The sequence below is a fragment of the Paramisgurnus dabryanus genome, chromosome 24 (assembly GCF_030506205.2).
Source record: "Paramisgurnus dabryanus chromosome 24, PD_genome_1.1, whole genome shotgun sequence".
In the NCBI taxonomy this organism is placed as follows: Eukaryota; Metazoa; Chordata; class Actinopteri; order Cypriniformes; family Cobitidae; genus Paramisgurnus; species Paramisgurnus dabryanus.
The window spans coordinates 3,842,977-3,860,757 of NC_133360.1; the positions used below are offsets into that span (position 1 = coordinate 3,842,977).

Sequence of the window (17,781 nt, forward strand, 5' to 3'; positions counted from 1 at the left end):
TTCCCTCATTTCAGGGTTAACATACTTAGAGTTTTCACCTAACCTCCTTTCTGAAACGGGCCCTTTGTGTGGATTTTGAGCTAACTCTGGTTCATGTCACATCATAAGAAGTCACATCTTTTGACTTTAGATATAATGCATGTATATTCGATACAATATCATATCAGTGGTCATATCAGTTATATTATAACAGGAGACATCGAAAGCTTTTATCGGACAAACATTGTAGCATTATAATCCAACAAGATGCTTCAAAACAACAGAATGATTGACTCAGATCATCCTTCATTTAAAGGTGGGGTGCGTGATTTTTAAAAAACGCTTCGGAAAAGGGAGTCGGGCCGACTACCAAAACACACTTGAACATCGTTCCCTGGGTTGCGTATGTGTGGGGCGGGTCTATTAAAAGAAGGTCCTGATTCTATTGGGGTAGGGACGTGTTTGTTTAGGTGATTTCAAATATCAACATTGGCTTTCAGAGTTCATGCACTCCACCTTTAAAGAGGTTTATGACTGCTGCGCTTCCTCTTCAAACATGTTTTGATCTCTCATTTCTGTTTCTTACAGCTTCCAGAGAGAATTTTTTTCAGTAGAGATAGAGATGCTGCTGTTGAGTAAACGCAAATAGTAGCAGTGATCTTTCTCCAGTATAACATCATCAACATTACAAACTAGTAGTTGTGTTGTGTTCGTGTAGTTTATGTGAAAATACTCTGCAAAGTACACAGATTATGTAGCTCATGTGTCTCAGTCTAAAGAGAGAAAGTGTTTGTGTTGAAGAATCTTGAAATCAGACTTTGATGATTCAGTTTTACATCGACTTATAAATTCTGTGTTATATGATGGTCAGCAAGTTTATATTATTTAGCCTTTTTTAAGCTTTGCCAAAAGTTTATATTCTAAACTATGTGCCTTTTTATTATAGCCACAATTGTTAACAAGTAATTACTAATACACATTTTGTTATTATATATCAGTATTATCTGTGTCATAGAAAGATTTTCAAACAGTGTTAATCTAAGATCTTTAATTTGATTTGAATGCAGATTCAGTTTGTTTTCATGTTGACTCAATTCACATGATCATCTGTACGGACATTATACAATCTGTTGTGTTTTTGCTCAGTTTATTAGTGTGAGACTATAATGCATTGATTTATAGAACTTAAAGGTGCAGTGTGTAAATTTCAGCAGCATCTAGTGGTGAGGTTGCAAATTGCAACCAACGGCTTAGTCCACTGCTCACCCCTCGCTTTTGAAACACATAGAGAAGCTACGGTGGCCGCCACTGGAAAAACATTTCATCATCGGAGACATCTTGGTAAAAAAAATTCGTTCGTTATGGCTTCTGTAGGAAAATGGCGGCACAAAACGGCGACTTCCATGTAAAGGGACCCTAGGTGTATGTGGATAAAAAGGTATTTTTCTAAGGTAATAAACACATATTACACACTGCACCTGTAATTCAAAGTTTGCACTTATCAAAAAAAATGTCTCATCTTTTACTTTAATTTAGTTTGTTGTTCTTTGAACAAATGTGTTATAATCCTCATTTTGCACACAAATTATTAAATAAAAGCATTTGAATAAAGTCACATTGCTTTTTTATTTATTTATGTGAGACATTTTATACGCTGTCTTAGTCTTATAGAAAAACATTTACCGGAACTTCCTCAGATGGAGGTTTTAGATATCTTCATCAGTTGGTCTATAACGTTAGTCACCGTCAAACATATCTTATAAAGGTGAGGTTTTACTTTATAAAATTAAACTCTAGGCTTCACAATTGACCTTTCCTCGAGTATCATCAGTCCAACTCTTTAACAAACACAACAGTAAACAAAACACTGAAGAAATTATTCATTTAATTAACTATTTTTTATGTAAGTGGGTGCAATCAATGTATTTAAGCTACATTTAAACAAAATTTAGTTTTTTTTCTTTTTTTTTGAGTAAAGATTTTTTTTCAGTGTACAAGTCCAAAAACATTAAAATATATTGTTTCATATAAAGTTATATCAATAAAACAAAATTGTGTACAACTTGGTAATAACTTTATACAAATGTAATACAAGTGTTTACATGTTGTGTTTTTTATAAATATAAAAATTTGTAACGTTTTCTGTTTACTTTATATTGTGTCCCATTGCAATCATATTGATCACAGTCAGAACTGAATATAAAGAGGTGAATTCCTGTAGTGTACACTAGATGACTCTCTACTCAACACAACAGAATACTAAGTGATCTTAAAGTCTCCCTGTAGTCAAGAATTTTATCAACTTAAACTCATCTTTGAGCATCATAATAGCATAAATAAAAGTTTTACCTGTCACTGTAATTTTTCACACTTTAAAACACTAACTTTACACCCTTGCTTCATTTAGTACACAGGGATCTATGAATATGCAAATTAGTCTCCGCCTCTACTCAACCGCACAGCTCAGACCATAGATATGAATATGTGAATTAGTCTCCGCCTCTACTCTTTCAAACCACCTCAGACCATATTGGCACTCCAAGATGTACATTTATTTAGTAGAAAAAGTCTCACATTGAGAAATATTTGTTTTGATGGCACGATAAACTTTTTTTTGAACTTCTTAATGATTCCTCTGACTTTAGATATGGGCAAGTTTAGGTGAGTGGCTATTTTCTTTTAGCCATTGCCTGACTTGAACATTGACACATAAAATGCGTGTTCTTGTCTTTCCCATGATAAGAGAAATGATACGAGAAATGTGTGTCACATCATATTTATATCCCAATGAAGGAAGGAAGTCTTGAATTACAAAAAACTATGATTTTTTTTAGTTATGTATTTTTTTATTCTTTTAAAACTCAGTTGAGTTAAAATTTAGATTAGTAAAAAACATTTGTGTGACTTTTCTTCTGCAATAAAATTTATTTTACAGCTTTTAACACATTTAAACAGGTGTTTCAGTAGTTGTGGATGGTGATGTTTATAGGTGCTACATATGGCAGTTTCATAAACAAAACTGCTAAGTTTGGTTTCACACAATGCAAACGTGATGCAATGCAAATGTTTTAACCCTGATGTTAAAGGGTTACAGCTCTCACCCTGCATGTGTGAGCATTACAAAAGCAGAGCTAAATCACATTTGAACTCTCACGTTTATAAGTCTAGTGTTTTTATTCAGGAAGATCAACATATTTGCTGTTAGTGGACTTCCTAATTTGGGACTAAGATTAGGTGTGGGGTTTACACATAGGGATCAATCAGGTAGCAGTCACCATCGGGTAATACAAATTTTTATAGGCAGTCAAATTTCAGTACAGCACTGCATGTAAAACAAAAGATCTGGCTTAATAAAACTATTTCTGATCATCACCTTGATCAATGCTGATGACAGATCTTTGTGATAATGTCAGAGTATTCTTTCAGCACATCATATTCATTTGTATTTGTCCCTGACATTGACAAAAACAGGACGTGGTCTTTTAAAAAACGGTAAAGAATGGCACATGTGGCTAAGATGTGAGACGAAGAGGTGTGAGGCCATGAAATACAGAAGTCTCTTGCTGAAACTGGAACATATCTCCACCAAAGTTAGTATTGTTTGCATGAGAAATACATTTATATTCATGCATTTAGCAAGTGATGTGCATTGTATAAGTATGTACAGTACGTTTTCTGGGAAGCATGAACTTTTGGTTACTATTGTTAATGCAACGCTTTACCAACTGAGCTACAGGAACAGCATTAAAGCAACAAATATAGCATGTCATGAGTCATAAATCTCATAATTTTACTTTCACAGACTAAGAGCTCACAGTAATAACACTGTTTGATTAAAAACATCTTTTATTTGTTTAGCATTGATGAATTCAATAATACGTTTTGTGTAGCGTGAAAGACAGCAAAAGAAAGACACAACATTCACACAAACATGCACATGCTGTTAACACCTCTTATATACACAAACAGCTACACATCCACACGTGAAACACAAACACATATCTCATTTGCAACAACAGAACATAACCACATTTCTTTTCACACCATGTTTAACGTCAACAAAGAAATGAAGCATTCAGTAACAAACATAAAACATTTAACATACTTTGGGCCTCATTTATGAAATGTGCGTATGACAGAAAACTGTGCGTTTGGTCGTTTCTTGGCTCATTTAGACATTTATCAATATGGACGTGAGTCAAGTCTAAACGAGCTCACGCGGTGGCTACGATCAAATCTCACGTCGGGTTTCACCTCATTTATGCAAGTTTTGAGTTAGCGTAGCTGTTTCCTGTCTGAAAAGGAATAATGAATGAAATACTTAAAATAGTGTTTTTGTTTACTTTAACAAATGGAAAATGTGATTTCTCAGTTTTTACATATATACTGTATGTGAGATTGATAAATGAGACCCATTGTGTTTTACAGTAAAATGATATTTTACAGTTCAGTTGAGTTTTACAGCAGTTTAAACTGTATGTCTGATGTTTAAACTGACTTTAACATGACTCCTGCGTACACCACATCATCCTTTTCTTGAGCTCTCTGTACACAACAGACAAACACAAACATTTAATAAAAATAACAAATATTAAGTTATTAAATCATTATTAAATCTATATTCAAAGTAAGAATCTTATGCATACAATACACTGTAAAAAAAAATTCCGTAGAAATTGCAGCTGGGTTGCCGGTAACTTACCGTAGATTTTAATTTATGTTTTTTTACTTGCAACATTTTGTTCAAAGTTAAATGAACATTAAATATTTACAAGTCTTTGTCTTTACAGAGTAAAACAAAAAAAACAGCATCAAGCAAAACATTCTGGGAAGCAAAATCTGGAGCAAAAAACAGAAAAAGGGTGATGATGATTTCTGGTTCCCAGAATGCTTTGCATGAGGCTGTTATTGTATAGTTTTATTCTGTAAAGATAAAGACTTGTTAATATTTAAAATTTATTCAACTTTGAACAAACTCTTGCCAGTAAATAACATAAATGTAAATCTACGGTAAATTCCCGGCAACTTAGCTGCAATAACATTGTAATTTTTTTACAGTGTATATTGACACGTTAAAGACAGTGTTGTAAATAATCTGATATCACTAATATGTTATTAATGTTACTATGACTTTAGGGGTTAAATATAACGTGAATGCTGGTTGTTAGCATATCTCACTCTTGTGTGGTCAACCTCATCTGAACAACGATCATGATCTGTCACAAAACAAGTGTTTATGATCATATGGGTTTTAAGGGTCATGCATGTTAGTTGAGACTTTCTCTTGAGACAAAGCACATGTGCTCACATTTGTTTTTGTTTTGTGTTATAAAGCAGTTTGAACTAAAATAAAATAAAAATATGCACAAAAAAAACTCTGGCAAAGAGTGATCTATTTCATATGTTGTTATTTCTGTTTAATTTAGTTTGATGGGTCAGTCCTCTAAGCTTTAAGTCATATAACATGAAAGAATAATGAATGCGAACTGGGATGATAAATTCAGTGCAAATTCAAATGTGCCGGAAAAGAAGTACACACGCAGCTCCAGGAAATGCCTATACGCATATTTATATCACTGTTATCAAACCTTTTCAGGTATTTTCATGATAATAAAGAATATTTATAATGATTATGTTTGACGAGTGTTGCTTTTTCAAATGCATGTTAGAAACGAATCAAACTCATAATATCTCAATTCAGAATCAATATCAGACATTTTAGTGTGTTTTGCGATGTATCGTCCCAGCCCCACGGCAAACACTGATACTGACGGTGTCATTATGAAAGTATGATGCACTTTCTTTGTCCTAAAACATTTCGAGGTCAGCTATTAAATTAATGAAGTAATTAAATGTTACTTTTATAACTAAACTGCATCAAATTAACAAAGGTTTCTAGAAACGCAGGCATAGATCATGACATGATGAACTAACAACTGATTATCACAAAGTAACACAATATTTTGTATTTCTAAGTGCTGTCAAATAAATTTCTCTTGCTTTGATATTTACATGTCTATTACAACAGAAAAGGCACTGAAATTGATTTAAAAATATAATGGATATTTGGATGACTCAAATTCTTAACTTTGTTGGAAACTATCTTTGCAAATTTCCTGAGATTTGTTCCATAATGGAACAATTTGTTCCATTGTATATTAAAGGTGCGGCCGGTGACACTGCCGTATGGTTTTATACTGTTGTCTGAGGTCTACCTATGATGTTTGTGTGGTTTTTACATTCAAAAACATCAAAAGCAATAAGTAATGGCTATTTTGTACCCTGGTTTTGATGCTTGCTCGAGAATCGTGCTGTTTTGATGGGCTGGCTACATTGAAGACTTGGAAGTAAACCCCAAATGCTATGATTTGATAACAGTTTTTCACAGTAAACTAGCTTTCAATCCTGTTTCATTACATGTGGGGAATTTTTTTGAAAACTTTCGATGGTGAAAAATGGCAGCCAGAGGGATTAACTTGTACACTCTCAGAAATAAAGGTAAAAAATTGTCACTGGGACAGTCACAGTACCCTTTCAAAAGGTACACCTTTGTCCCATTTTGGCATGTACCATTTGGTACTGCCCCAGTGACAGCTTTTGTACCTTTATTTTTGACAGTGTATATGTTCAAGCCGCAAAATGTTATGCACAAGATGATACACATAAATAACAATACGTATGGGTGAAGTAGCAAACAACAAATCTTTAAAACGCCACAGGCCTAGATATTAAAGTAAATAACACCGTAAGCGCACCAGAATCTAAATTGCGGCTGGCTTGACCACATAAACAGTAATGCTCCAGCATGTAACAGCGTGGTAAGTCCTAATCACTAACTTTCTGGTCGGACACTAATGATAAATACAATAAAGATTGATCTTACTGGTTTATGTGTTTGTCTTTTCTGGAAAGTTGTTTCTACGTAAGTGATTTCCTCTTCACCGGTCTGAACTGTTTCAACAACACAGACACATTACAAACCAAAACTCTCATCTTGATCTCTAAACATTTTTAGTATTGTTTAGTATCATTAGGTTATTAACATTTACCCTGTTGCTGTGTGTTTCTGTGTTTCCTGCAGATCCAGAAGATCAGAACTAAAGCAACAATCATCAGACATCCAACAGCAACACAACAGATCACAACTATATGATCTAAGGTTAGACCTGTAATGAATAATAACAGACATTGTTGTAACTGAATTTGATCCTAAAACAGTGAATATCATTACTATAATTGAATCTGATCTTAGATCAGTGAATATCATTACACCAACTGAATCTGTTGGAATGATCTGACATCAGCTCAGTAAATAATCACACCTGTTGTATCTGAACATGTCTGACAGAGATCCGTATTGAGATGTTGAGTCTGATTACTGATTGGATTGTTCACCACACAGCTGTAAGAATCATTCAGACACTCCAGATGAAGAGAGATGCTGATGATGATGTTGAGATCAGACACACTGATGATGGACAATAAACTGTTTCCTTTGTACCAGGACAGACTCACATCTCTCACATTTAACACTGAACACAACAACACACATGATGATGTTTCTGATGATGAAGAGTTTTGTGTGGTGATGACAGGAATGGGCAGACGAGCTGAATAACATAAGAGTATAAACAGAAATAAAAATCAAAGCACATATTATCAATATTGGTCAAGAGGTCTGATCTATTGACGGTGTTTTTTTTTTGTCATATGAATTCATGAATAAAATGGACTTAAACTTTAAGGATTGTCTCAAGATTGAGAAACAAATTTTAAAACAGTCTGAAAGAAATAAGGTGCATGAAGGTATTTATATTCAATTCCAAACCTTAATAAATGAGTTTACACAGCGATAAATCTATCAGTTCATGTGTCACAAAACTCTTACCCACCATAGACAAAAACATTGAATCCGTATGAGGTCTCCTGTTTGCCTCTGATGGTTATTTTATAAAGTCCAGTGTGTTGAGTTGTGATGTTTGTGATGATGAGATCTCCAGTCTGATTATTCACCTGCAGTCTGTCTCTGAATCTCCCATCAAGAACATCATCATATATTGGTGCCTTATTAGCTGCTTTATTGATTTTAGCTATGGGAGTCTTTTGAGGTCCAAACCTCCACTGTATGTGATCATCTCTCGGTATGTCAGTTATATTACTGTATAGAGTAAGAGAATCTCCCTCCATCACTGACACTGACTTCACTTCATCACCAAACACACCTGGACACACAAACACATTCACACACATTAAAGATCTTCAGTCAGTTTAAATTGATCTAATATTTATTTATTCTATTTATCCATTCCAGCATCTATGGCTATGTTTCTGTTTCAAAAATTTATATACAAATATTAAATCAGAGACAGAGCAGAAGTATAAAAGCAAGTGCAGATGTGCTGAGTGACAGATGATTATTATTCTGAATTAACTGCTCCTAAATATGATATATAAATATGTAAATAACTCACCCATCAGACAGCAGAAGCACAAAGAGAGATAAACAAACATGAGAAACATTTTCTTCATTGATGGCCTGTTTCACAAAGCAAGTTGAACAAACTCAGAATGGCAAAGAAATTTTTAAGTTGACAAAACCTGGCAAATCCAACCTGGGTTAATGCAGGGTAATCTGTCTCATGACGCTAGTCGCTCTTTCTTGCTCTGAACTCTGGTTTAAACCTTGAGTTTTTGATTATTTATCATGTGCGTGCACATGATAGGCTGACATTTTCAGTTAACAGCCAATAGTGTTCAACACGAATAAAGTAGGTGTGCACGTATTTCTTCTTAGAAGAAAGTAATATGTGCTAATATGAGGAGTTTATTAAGCATATGCACACTACAGAAAGGAACACTTTTAATTAAATTGATTAAAACCTTCAATATTAATAAAACAAAGATTTGTAAAAATAATAGAGAACAGAAATAATGACTAGTCAAAAATATTGAAGACTTAAATATCTTTAAATTAAATAAAAATTTATAATTAAAAAGATTTTTTATATAACTTTATTTTAATAAAAAATACCGTAATAACATGCCGTAATTAATGCTGAAATGCATTAATTATTAAACATCATTTAAAATGTTAAGGAATAGCAATGTTGTCTTTATTGCCCTTGTGTCATTAAAGTAAAATGTATGATTATGCCTAAACTCCGACGACATGCACATGGACCTTTGGCTGAACATCTGAAGCCCCTGGTAAACTTTTCTGGAAACACTTCAGCGGATTTCGAAGTAATCCTCTGGTTGATTTATACATGATTTCTGGAAGATGCACATGTCACAATCCTTTAGCTATCCGCCTGGAAACAACGGTATGATCAAATGGTTGAACGGTCAAATTGACCTGATTTTTTGTTTATATTGGTGACAGTATTTGTTATTGCTGTTATAAACTTTACACTGCAAAATCCCGGGAGTTAAATTAACACTGCTCAGTGTTTATATAGGTCCACTCTCCAGAGTGTTAAAAAACTAACACCGGAGAGAGTTAAAAGCTGCAATCTGTGACTTTATTCTCTCTATCACCATCTCTGTTTGAAAACTGAAATTGCATTTTAGATCTTACTTTTACATCCTACTTGAGTTATTTTCTTATCTTAGGTTTAGATGTTGGCTGTTTCATTTAAAGTCGCCATTATTGTGATCAGTGGTTGTTTTAGTTGGACTTGACTCTTGACTATTAGCTTGTTAGTTTTTTCTAAATGCTATATTTTAATGTGTTTAAAACACAGTGTTATTGCAAAGAAAAGGTTATTGTGTGATTGAATATTGATGATTAAAACAAAATGTCAAACATAATAATCTAATGAACAGATTTATTAATATAGTTTTTCCTCCCTCTTTAGAAGCATCATTTTCTATTAATAATAAATTATAACAGTTCAAGGTCCAGAACTCTCATAGCAGTTTGACATTCTAAAGGGTTTTGATAGGGTGCACAAAAACATTAACCGCTGAACGATGTAGATACAAAGACATCAAGAATCGGAGTATGAATCTCAACAATGGTTACAAAGAATATGGTAAAAAAGTTCATTATTTATTCATGCCTTAGTGCATTCTGGGAGTTCTGGATGAGATTTGTAATTTTTTAATACCCAGCATGCATTGCGGCATGAAGCTTTTCATTTTATTGTCACCATCATCGTGATTCATACTCTGATTCTTGATGTTTAAGTGTCTACATTAGACTGCAGTTAATCTGTAAGTGTCAGTGTTTAAAAATGGTTCAGAATGAAAAACTGCTGTGAGATGGCTGGATCTCATACTATAGTATCATATTATTGACAGAAATAAACACTTCGAGTAATAAATCACTAAAAAAAATATTTTTTAAGAGTGTTATTTGAAAGCATATCCTAACAACCATTATAATCATAGAAATGCACTAGTGTCTACTCTTTGGACACAAAAAAAAACATGTTTTTAACACATGCAATTATAATAGCCAAAAAAGCTGAAAAGCTAAGACTAAGACTCAAGAGTCCAATTAAAACAACCACTGATCACAATAATGGTGACTTTAAATGAAACAGCCAACATCTAATCCTAAGTTAAGAAAATAACAGTTTTCAAACAGAGATGGTGATAGAGAGGATAAAGTCACAGATTGTAGCTTTTAACTCTCTCCGGTGTTAGTTTTTTAACACTCTGGGGGAGTGGACCTATATAAACACTGAGCAGTGTTAATTTAACTCCCGGGATTTTGCAGTGTACAGACGTTTGTAAATGATGGTTGCGTACGGTCTGATGCGGCACAAAAGCGAAACTTGATTGGTTGCTTTATGTGTCAGTCATATGGCCTCTTGGGAAGTCATTGGCCATTCAGAGCTCCCAAGGTTCCCAGACCTTCAGTAGGACCTTCAGTAGGAAGGTCTGGCTATGCGAGACTAAATTATGCCTTTCCTGCCTTAGTGCCTGTCTTGTTAACTCTAAAGGGTTAACTATTTCATGTGTCAGATTTACGTTCCTATACTCGTAGCTGATTGGCCCAGTTTGGATTTGCGATCTCTCACCCAGATTAAAACCTGCTCCAGAGCAGGTTAGCTATGTATCGTAAGTTACGCAGATGAACACCACTTTAAACCAATCCACTTTCGTAAGCCTGAAAAACAGAGTTTGCTTAAACTAAACCCAAACTTACCTGGGTAACCACTGAAACCAGCTTTGTGCAACAGGCCACAGGTGTTGTGTTGTCATGTAGAGAGAGTCGACTTAACAGTAAATGAGATGAAGACGACTCTGTGAGCTCTCACTTACTCTTCATCTGCTTTATACTTCCAGTTTCACACCTCTGTTTTTTTCTCACTGATGGTTTTATTGAACTTTTGTGACATCATCACATGTTGTGTTTATTTCAAACCTCACAGACTGTTGTATGGACTCTATTGTGTGTGTTTGAGGAGGGTTAAAGGATTTAGAGTAATATATATGAGAAGTTTTGATAGGCTATATTCTCCCTTGTTTACATAAGATCAGATCAGGTTTTTTTTTTTTTTAACAAAACATGCATGCAGCACTGTTGGGCCGGTATTATATATATATAATTTGTTGATCTGCATGCCATGTGACCATAGCACACACAATATCAGAAAACTGAGAACTCAGTTGACAGTGGACGGATACATTTTTATAGAAAATAACCAGATGAAAATGGTAATAATAACAATAACTCTGTGAATTACTACTGATAATAAATTTGAAATGGATAAAAATTTTTTTTTGTGTTAAACCGGCAAACTTGCTATTAAATAATGGAAATGTTTTAAGTCTCAGGGGGTACTCTAAGTAAATAATTTAGGTCAAGGGGGTTCGCTCTCAAAAAAGTTTGAATCCCCTGCAGTACAGTATTGTCACCACCATTTACAAACATAATCTATTAATGTGCCTGCTGTATTCAGATACTTATGACAAACTTTATTGAACCTGTTTCTAAAGTTTCTAATGCTGTGGTTGATATCAATTAAGTCCCTGTTCAATCCATACAGTTTCTAAGATTGAAACAATTGTTGTTCAATAAACATTAAAAATGTTTGATATTTGTAGTGAATGCTACTGTTATATTTTAGATAACCAGTAGAGGGCGCCCTTGTATTGAATGTTTTCTCATGGTGAACTGGTATAGAATGGTTGTTCCGGGTCAGTTTATTGTTGCTAATGTAAGTTCTGCACATGTTGATAATAAACAACAGCTGTGTCCTATAGCTTAGGCAGCTTACTTGTTTCATTGGTGCGTTTGTACATGAAGGAAGCTATGAAGGTAAAATAAAGCCTAAAAGATTTGCATGTGCAGGATAAGATTTGTGTGACATTGCAAGCATAAAATAAATTTGCGTGCATAGAAAAGGTGTAAAAGTGTAAGAAAACAAGTTTTGCAACATTTTACTGTTAATTGTAAGTGTAATCAGGGCCGGAGATTGCTATATGGCAAGGAATTGGGTATTATTAATACTTTACTGAACTCTTTCACCACCATTGACGAGTAGCAATAAACTTGAATCATATAGCACACATTAAGTTGAGTCCCACAAAACCAGTGGTGTCTTGTAGGAGGGCGCACCTGGGGTGGCCAACTAGATTTCAGAGGGGCAGGAATTCTGTCTCTGGAACAAGCAGATCTGCAAAGATTACCTATAAAAAAACAGGCAAATGAGGACGATTGGCTTAGAATCCGAAGGCAACGAGTAAGGTTTCACTTAACGCGGCCTAATGCATTGAGATATTAATACACTAAATTCTCTATATACCAATAACATATTAAAAAAGCATACTATTTAAGGTCCCTTTAGCATTTCACATTCTTATTCAGGAATTTTTATTTATTTATTGTATTGTGTTTGTTGATTTGCTATTTTACTCAGAAGAGTTTATAAGTGTTATGTGATGGTTGTTTAACTGTAAGAGAGGCTTTGATTGACCGTTCCTCTAAAACTTCAATTTTTTGCACAACAGCGATTGCATAACTAGATCAAGAGAAGTGCAAGAGATTCAGTTAACGGTTTTCTTAGAAAGTTTGTGGGTTTACAAAAGAGGAAGTATTAAATGTTCTGCATAGAGAATTGAGCTCTAGCCTACTTTGAGACAAAATTTTACTGTGATCATTGGTCATTTCACCAAGATCTTGTTAAATTCTCTAACTCTTGGATGATCCCGGGGAGATGGCGTTGGGATCCAAAGAATCCTGTGGAAAACTGATTGACAGAAATTAAGGTAAATGTCAATAAAAATGTGTCTAACTTTTTGTTAAAAGGGACCGTAGGCTGATTGTCAAAATGAGGAATTGTTCACCCTCCGAGACAACAGAAGTATAGGCAAATATTGCATTTAGCAGGCATAGTGTTATTTTTGTTAGTTAGAGTTAAGGTGGTCACACACCGGACAAAAAGTGTTAGAATTTACATGATGTTCTTCCGCACACCCACAGTTGAACATGTATTCAAATCCTATTATGCTCTTACATATATCCTGTTATTGCATACCTTTTATATCTACATCAGTGCTTTAAGTTGCCCAAAAGAGGTGCCGGTACTCTATGTGTTTTTATTTTTTTTATTTTTTTGCTGAATCGACTCCTATATTGAAGGGGTTTTATATTCAGCAGTCAACAGACAACCTTGTAAAAAATAATAAATCCTTTTATAAGTTTGTGGATTTGCTTGAGCTAGAAATATCTACTGAACATAAGTAAAATGTGCAAAAGGTAGATATGGGAGTTAAATTTTCAGCATGGTTAAAGATAGAAAGAGCTTGAAAAAAAAACTTTAAAATGACACTAAGACCATGTCCATGGGTTTAAGAATAACAAAATACTGGCCATCCCTGCTGAAAAAAACAGCATCAAACCAGCATGGACCAACATGGGAATTATGCTGGTCTATGCTGGTTTAGCTGGTGGTCACCAGCATACCAGCACCAAAACACAACATATGGTGGTATGACCAGCATGGGATGCTGGTGCTAATGCTGGTTTAGCTGGTGCTAATGCTGGTGCTGATGCTGGTTTAGCTGGTGTTCACTAGCAAACCAGCACCAAAACACAACATATGCTGGTCTTGCTGGTATGCTGTTTTTTTCAGCAGGGATTTGAATCTAGAAAGTCATCACTTTATTTTGTCCCATTGTTTTCCATTTTTCGGGTGTTAAAACTCCCGTGGTCGTCGTTGTTCAAATTCATTAAAATTTCGTTCACTTGTAGTTTAGCAATTACACTAAATGTATATTACAATTTCAAGAATTTTTTTACTCTGCACATTGCCTGAGAAAATCCGAAGGTGCTTGAACCAAACTGACAGCCGTGACACAGCGGAGATTGTCACGTACCTACAAAAAGGTATTAGATAAAGCTTGCGTCTGACCTGTAGCTGTCATCCTGGCTTGGTGGGATGTCAGCCAGCGAGTCTTCTGATTCTGACCTTGTTCTTTTACTACTCAGAGTCTAAAACAAGGAGGGCATATTAAGTGTTCATTGTATTTTAATTTTAACCGAGCAGATGCGCGTTTCACACACAAACACACACCTCTCCAGTCCAGACCACACTGACTGACAGTCAGCGGCAAAAGCGACGCATGCGCTTTTAACTTGCAAACGCATAGGTGTATGGGTAATGTAGTCTCTGCTCTCAGTGGGACGAATTAGGAAGCGTACATTGTGAAGGGCGCTCTGAAAAGCGGCAGCGCAGCCAAAGGATTAAATTAAACCTCTGACTTTTAAACAGATGTGCAAATGAGCGTTCCGGTACGCTAAAAGCACGTTCTGGGCGCACAGAGAGGTGGTGGTACGCTCAAGAGCTATATTTAGAAATGGCGGTACTGAGTACCGGCGCGTTCCGGCTCACTTAAAGCACTGATCTACATACATATATCTTGTTATTAGAGACCATAATCTTACTCTTTTATCATTTACATATACTGAATCCTATTTTTCTAACATTATGCTGCTGGGCAATGATCATTTTTGATGAGCGTGCACTTACTAAGTGGAAAAAATGTTGTGACTTTCCTTGGTTCATGGGCAGCCTAATATGGGTAGGTCACTCTATACAAAACTTCCCTTTTCATATCTCCACTTCCTCGTTTGAACCATACAACTGTCTAAGAACAATTGTTAATGTACCAGTATCAGTACCAGTAATGTAGTCTGGGCTGTACAGGTATCGGTCAGGCGATCATTTTCCAAACATGTGATTGTTCTCCAGACATGTTTGCTCAATAAGCTGCCCTGCAAGTAAGCTTACAATGGGCCTGTATGGGCATAGCCTAAGGGCCCCGCACAGGTTTGCTCACTGGCGAAACGTTGGCCCCTTAGCGCTGGCCCTGCATGGGCAGCCCTCACTTAGCCCCCAGGAAGCCCTCACATAGAGAAATCCAGAGTTTAATGAACACTGCTGGATTTATATATATTGTCCCAATTAGGGCTGCACGATTCCAGGAAAAATGATGATCACGATTGTTTTGCTCAAACTTTTGATCACGATTAGAAATCACGATCATTCTCTAAGTGAAGAACTTCTATTCACTTCAGTATTTTTTTTACACTTTACAGCCATGTATATAATATTAGGCTATATATATTTTATATATTATAAAATATTTTTATTGTTTTGTAATATTCACAGCTCCCATTCTCTTTTTAAAACATTTAAAATCATTCCACAAAATTCTGCATAGATTTTGCAAAAGAAATTAAAATTGTCCCGAAACCCAACCAGAGGGGGGTAAAAAGGCTGAAATGCAGGGCTCTAATATATATATATGTATGTTGTGGATGATCTGGCTTTTTTATATGGTTGCGGCTTGTCTTCAGCTTTTAAAAATCTTGATATTTCACGTTTCGACGAAACAATAGCACAGTTTGCACAAGACTCTTAACTTACCAAATCAACATCACTTTCCTAAAATCCGAAATATCCAAACAATGTAGTATATGACCCTTTTCGGGGAACTAACGTCTGTCTTTCTGCACTTCTTCTTGTTGCTCTGCCATTATGTTCGTTCAAGATGAATGACTGTAAATCTCGTGATGCCAACTTAATTATACCATAACACAGACCGCGTTGCAAATATCCACTCCGTTTACTCTGACTCCGCCCATATGAAGCAAACACATTGCTTTATTCTAGACAGTCTGCTTTGTGCTGGGTCTTTACACATTAATCGCGACGATTGTCTTTAACTAATCGTGGGGCGCACATATCGTTATCATGATAAAAATACGATTAATCGTGCAGCCCTAGTCCCAATCTTACAGAGTGTTAAAAAGTAACAATGAAGCAGAATTAAAAGCGCTGTTGTCCTCTCTCTCACCATCTCTCTCTGAAACCTAAAATTGCATTTTTACATCTTATTGGTAGAGTCATTTTCTTACTTTAGGTTGAGATTTTGTTTCATTTAAAGTCACCACTATTGTGATCAGTGTTTGATTTAGTTAAACTTGACTCGTGACTCTTACATTGTTCAATTGTTTGATTGCTATAACTTTGTGAGTTTAAGACATGTTTGTTATAGCAGAGTGCGATACTTTGGTGGTGGTCAGTTCAGTAAATAAAGTCTAAATAAAATTTATTGTTTGCACACATATCAGAAGGATCTTTCTCTGACAATGTGATACTATAGTATGAGATCCAGCTCTCTCTTAGCAGTTTGTCTTTCTGAAGTTTGAAACACTGACACTCAAAATTAACTGCTTTACAACGTAGACACACAAATATCAAGAATCAGAGTATGAATCACAATGATGGTGACAATAATATGAAAAGCTTCATGCTGCAATGCATGCTGGGTATCAACAAATTACAAATCTCATCCAGGACTCCCAGAATGCACTGCGGCATGAATAAATAATGACCTTTAGTTACCATTTTCTTTGTCACCATTGTTGAGATTCATACTCTGATTCTTGATGTCTGTGCATCTACATCGTTCAGCGGTTAATGTTTATGTGCAAACTATCAAAATCCTTCAGAATAATAAACTGCTATGAGAGTTCTGGACCTTACACTGTAGTATTTCATTATTAACAGAAAATGATGCTTCTGATAAGGGGGGAAAACTATATTAATAAATCTGTTCATTAAATGATTATGTTTGATGTTGTTTATGTATCAACCATCAATATTCAATTACTATAGTCTTTTCTTTGCTATAACATGTGTTTTAAACACAATTAGATATAGCAGCCAGTAAACACTATCAAGCCAATGATCAAGAGTCAAAGTCCAACTAAAACAACCACTGATCACAATAATGGTGACTTTAAATGAAACAGCCAACATCTTAACATAAGTTAAGAAAATGACTCTAAAAGTAAGATGTGAAATGCAATTTAAGGTTTCAGACAGAGATGTTGAGAAAGAGGATAACACAGCTTTTAATTCTGCTTCATTGTTACTTTTTAACACTCTGTAAGATGGGACAATATATACATCCAGCAGTGTTCATTTAACTCTGGGGATTTTTCTGTATGAGGGCTTCCTGGGGGCTGCCCGCGCAGGGCCAGCGCTAAAGGGCCAACGTTTTGCCAATGAGCAAACCTGCGCGGGGCCCTTAGAATAGCCCTAAGTGGGCCCATAAAGGGCCATCGTAGGCTTACTTGCAGGGTGCTCACGTGATTACTCTAGACGTTACCCCACTCACATCAAGCAGGTTACTAGTACTTCCTTTCTGTACCTATATGGGTATTCTCTCTAATAAACTTTGGTCTGTGTTTGAATGGCATTTAGTGTCTGTGTCATTCATAGCCCCTGATATGTATCAGAACTCTCTGCTGCTCGGCTCAGACCTCGTCATCTTACC

At 35.3% G+C, this 17,781-nt stretch overlaps 2 protein-coding genes across 6 annotated transcripts in view; one reads left to right on the plus strand and one right to left on the minus strand.

Annotated features, from left to right (window-relative positions):
* Positions 1-17,781, plus strand: part of LOC135721197 (uncharacterized) — a 72,640-nt gene that overhangs the window by 26,732 nt on the left and 28,127 nt on the right. For 3 of the 5 annotated variants that reach the window (XM_065243383.1, XM_065243387.1, XM_065243388.1), the window contains one exon: positions 568-1,994. The exons of the other annotated variants lie outside the window; for them this stretch is intronic. In XM_065243383.1, the coding sequence (XP_065099455.1) occupies positions 568-593 (26 nt within the window). In that variant the 3' untranslated portion in view covers positions 594-1,994. Of the gene's footprint in view, positions 1-567; positions 1,995-17,781 lie in introns of those variants that run through there. 5 annotated transcript variants of the gene reach the window in all.
* LOC135748134 (SLAM family member 5-like) lies at positions 7,078-14,358 on the minus strand. The gene is made up of 3 exons (XM_073813617.1): positions 14,346-14,358; positions 7,872-8,201; positions 7,078-7,589 (listed from the first exon to the last, which is right to left on the minus strand). The coding sequence occupies exons 1-3, from the start codon at positions 14,356-14,358 to the stop codon at positions 7,285-7,287; spliced, it is 648 nt and encodes a 215-aa protein (XP_073669718.1). The 3' UTR covers positions 7,078-7,284.